The 2673-nt window shown below is 41.1% G+C and overlaps 1 protein-coding gene across 1 annotated transcript; it reads left to right on the forward strand.

Annotated features, from left to right (window-relative positions):
- The first annotated feature begins 1006 nt into the window (after nt 1-1006).
- On the forward strand, nt 1007-2059 carry GPR1 (G protein-coupled receptor 1). The gene has a single exon (XM_009703469.1). The coding sequence runs from the start codon at nt 1007-1009 to the stop codon at nt 2057-2059; it is 1053 nt and encodes a 350-aa protein (XP_009701771.1).
- The last annotated feature ends 614 nt before the right edge of the window (nt 2060-2673 follow it).

The following is a 2673-nucleotide window of genomic DNA, read 5'->3' on the forward strand; positions in this document are numbered from 1 at the left end:
TTTTTTTCTGGGTTTTCATTTTGGTTTATAATCCGCCCCACCCCCCAATTCTCTCCCTCCCACACTCTTCCTTTGGAGTTTTAGAAGAAAAATCCTGTGTGAAAAATCGTGTTGTTCTTGTAAGTTCCAGAAGCTTTTGCAACAGAAGAAAACTGAGATTGTCGTTCTGTCTTAAGAAAAAAGGAGACACATATTTTCATCTATAGCTTTCACAATGTGTCTTTCTTACTCTTCTGGGAAGCTTTATTTTGTTTCTCAGCTCACTAGTGGAAGAATACAATTGTATCTATTGTCCCTGAAATACATTCTGTATGTTTCCTTCTCTACATCATTTGCTGCATTAAGGAAATCTAATATATTGAATGTGTCTGAAAATCAGCATTCCTTGACACAAAGATAGGTATGTGATAGAGAGGAATAAACCCATGAACTTTCAGCTGCTGGAGAAATCACCTCTATGGTTTTGTTAGCTATAATTTGAGGGATGTGTGGGGGGGTGGTAATTTTTATAAAAAGTGTCTTCCTGGCATTTTAACTGCACTTTTTTGCCTACATAGATACCTAGTTCTTCTCTGATTTCTGAGAGATATAATCCATAAAACTTGCTTCAAATAGGAACAGAGCAGTAATATATGAAACCCAACTAGAAAATAATAGAAAAATCACAAATCAGTAAAACTTTGCATCTGGTCTCCCAGAAATTTATCAGTGATAGTGTGCTCAGTGGTCTCTTAAGAAATAAATGCAAGGAAAAAGAGTTCCTGAAGATTTAAAGTGTTGTCTTGATTTGAGCATTTCTTGAAATGCGTGTGACCAAAATACTCCACAAGCTCTGTGCTAGCAACTGACAGCTACAAAGCGATAGATATGTGAAGCTAGTCAATGTTTTGGGGTTTTTTTATAACCAAGAACTTAAAGGAATTGCAGGTTACTATTTGCAGTGCAGTAAAACATTTCTCCTTTGACTGTTCCATTTCTTTTCTTTCCCAGAAAGCAACTGTGCAACATGACATTTGAAGATTTTGAGAACTACTCTTATTTCTATGACCTGTCTGAGGAAGATGAATCACCCCAGTCCTCCCTCAGCATTGCCCATATGATTTCCCTTTCCTTTTACAGTGTGGCGTTTCTACTGGGAGTGCCAGGTAATGCCATCGTCATCTGGTTTATGGGCTTTAAGTGGGATAAATCTGTTTCTACGCTCTGGTTCCTCAATCTGGCCATTGCAGACTTTATTTTTGTTCTCTTCCTGCCCCTCTATATTACATATGTGGCAATGGGCTTCCACTGGCCCTTTGGGAAGTGGCTTTGCAAAATGAACTCCTTCATTGCACTACTTAATATGTTTGCCAGTGTTTTCTTCCTGACATTCATCAGCCTTGACCGCTACATCCGCCTAGTCCACCCAGTTTTCTCCTACAAGTTTCGGACTGTAAGGAACACCCTCATTCTTAGTGGGATCATTTGGATGTCAGCTGCAATTATCGGTGGCCCTGCCTTATACTTTAGAGACACAGCTACAGTTCTCAACAATGTCACCATTTGCTACAACAACTTCCATGTGCATGACAGAGAGCTTATTTTGCTGACACATCACATTCTCATTTGGATGAGGCTTGCATTTGGTTACCTCTTTCCTCTAGTGACCATGGTCATTTGCTACTCATTGCTGATTGTCAAAGTGAAGAGGAGAACTGTATTGACTTCCAGCAGGCTTTTCTGGACCATCATTGCTGTAGTTGTAGCTTTTTTTGTTTGCTGGACACCATATCACATATTCAGCATTGTGGAGCTCTCTGCTCACCATGATGAAAACTTGCATGACTTACTGCAGGATGGCATTCCCCTCTCCACTGGCCTTGGTTTCATCAACAGTTGCCTCAATCCAATCCTCTACGTTCTGATTAGCAAGAAGTTCCAGGCCCAGGTCAAGACAACAGTCTCTGAGGTGCTGAAGTTGGCACTGTGGGAGGTGAGCCGCTCAGGAACTGTCAGCGAACAACTGTGGAGCTCGGACAACACCCAAGCACCTGTCCACTATTGTGAAACTGCTCAGTGACTGCTCTTGTCATCATCCCTCTCCAAAAGAACTGACAGGAGATTTGGAGGTGTTCTTGACTTCACATCTGCCAGTCAGATGTGCATCTTTGCATATACAGTTTTATGTAAACAGCTGGCTTATTTGCACTTGCTGCTTTCCTTGAAAGGTTTTTAAAGGACACGTCATTTGGCTGTGGTGTACTTGCAGTGCACACTTAGCCTGAACTGAAAGTTGTCAGCGTAAGTGGAATTGCTCTAACTGGGTTTTTGATCAGGAATGTTGTTGTGATCCTGTTGTTTTGTTGTGGTTCTATACCTCATTGGTATCAAAAGAGCACATAATAAAAATATTCCTCCTTGCCATCACTGATAACACTCTTGATCAAGGCATTCTCATTCAAGAGGTCATGGCCATACATCAATGGGTCATGAGTCTCCTGATTGTCTAGTATTGCCTTAAGTAGGAATCACCGGGCTACATCGGTGGCTCCACTCTGCAGCTGGAGAGGAATCCCAAGACAGAGAACACTGAATCGCTACCGCCTTTTGTCAAAAAAGTAAAATATGGAAATAAAATCTGTTTTCTCCCAGTATTCTTTTTGTTATACTCTAAGACAGGAGATCCTGTGTCTT

This window comes from Cariama cristata, unplaced genomic scaffold (assembly GCF_000690535.1).
Source record: "Cariama cristata isolate BGI_N322 unplaced genomic scaffold, ASM69053v1 scaffold16477, whole genome shotgun sequence".
Classification (NCBI taxonomy): domain Eukaryota; kingdom Metazoa; phylum Chordata; class Aves; order Cariamiformes; family Cariamidae; genus Cariama; species Cariama cristata.

What these genes read in the sequence shown, in the direction of transcription:
- GPR1 (XM_009703469.1), top strand. Translation starts at nt 1,007, where the DNA reads ATGACATTTGAAGATTTTGAGAACTACTCTTATTTCTATGACCTGTCT.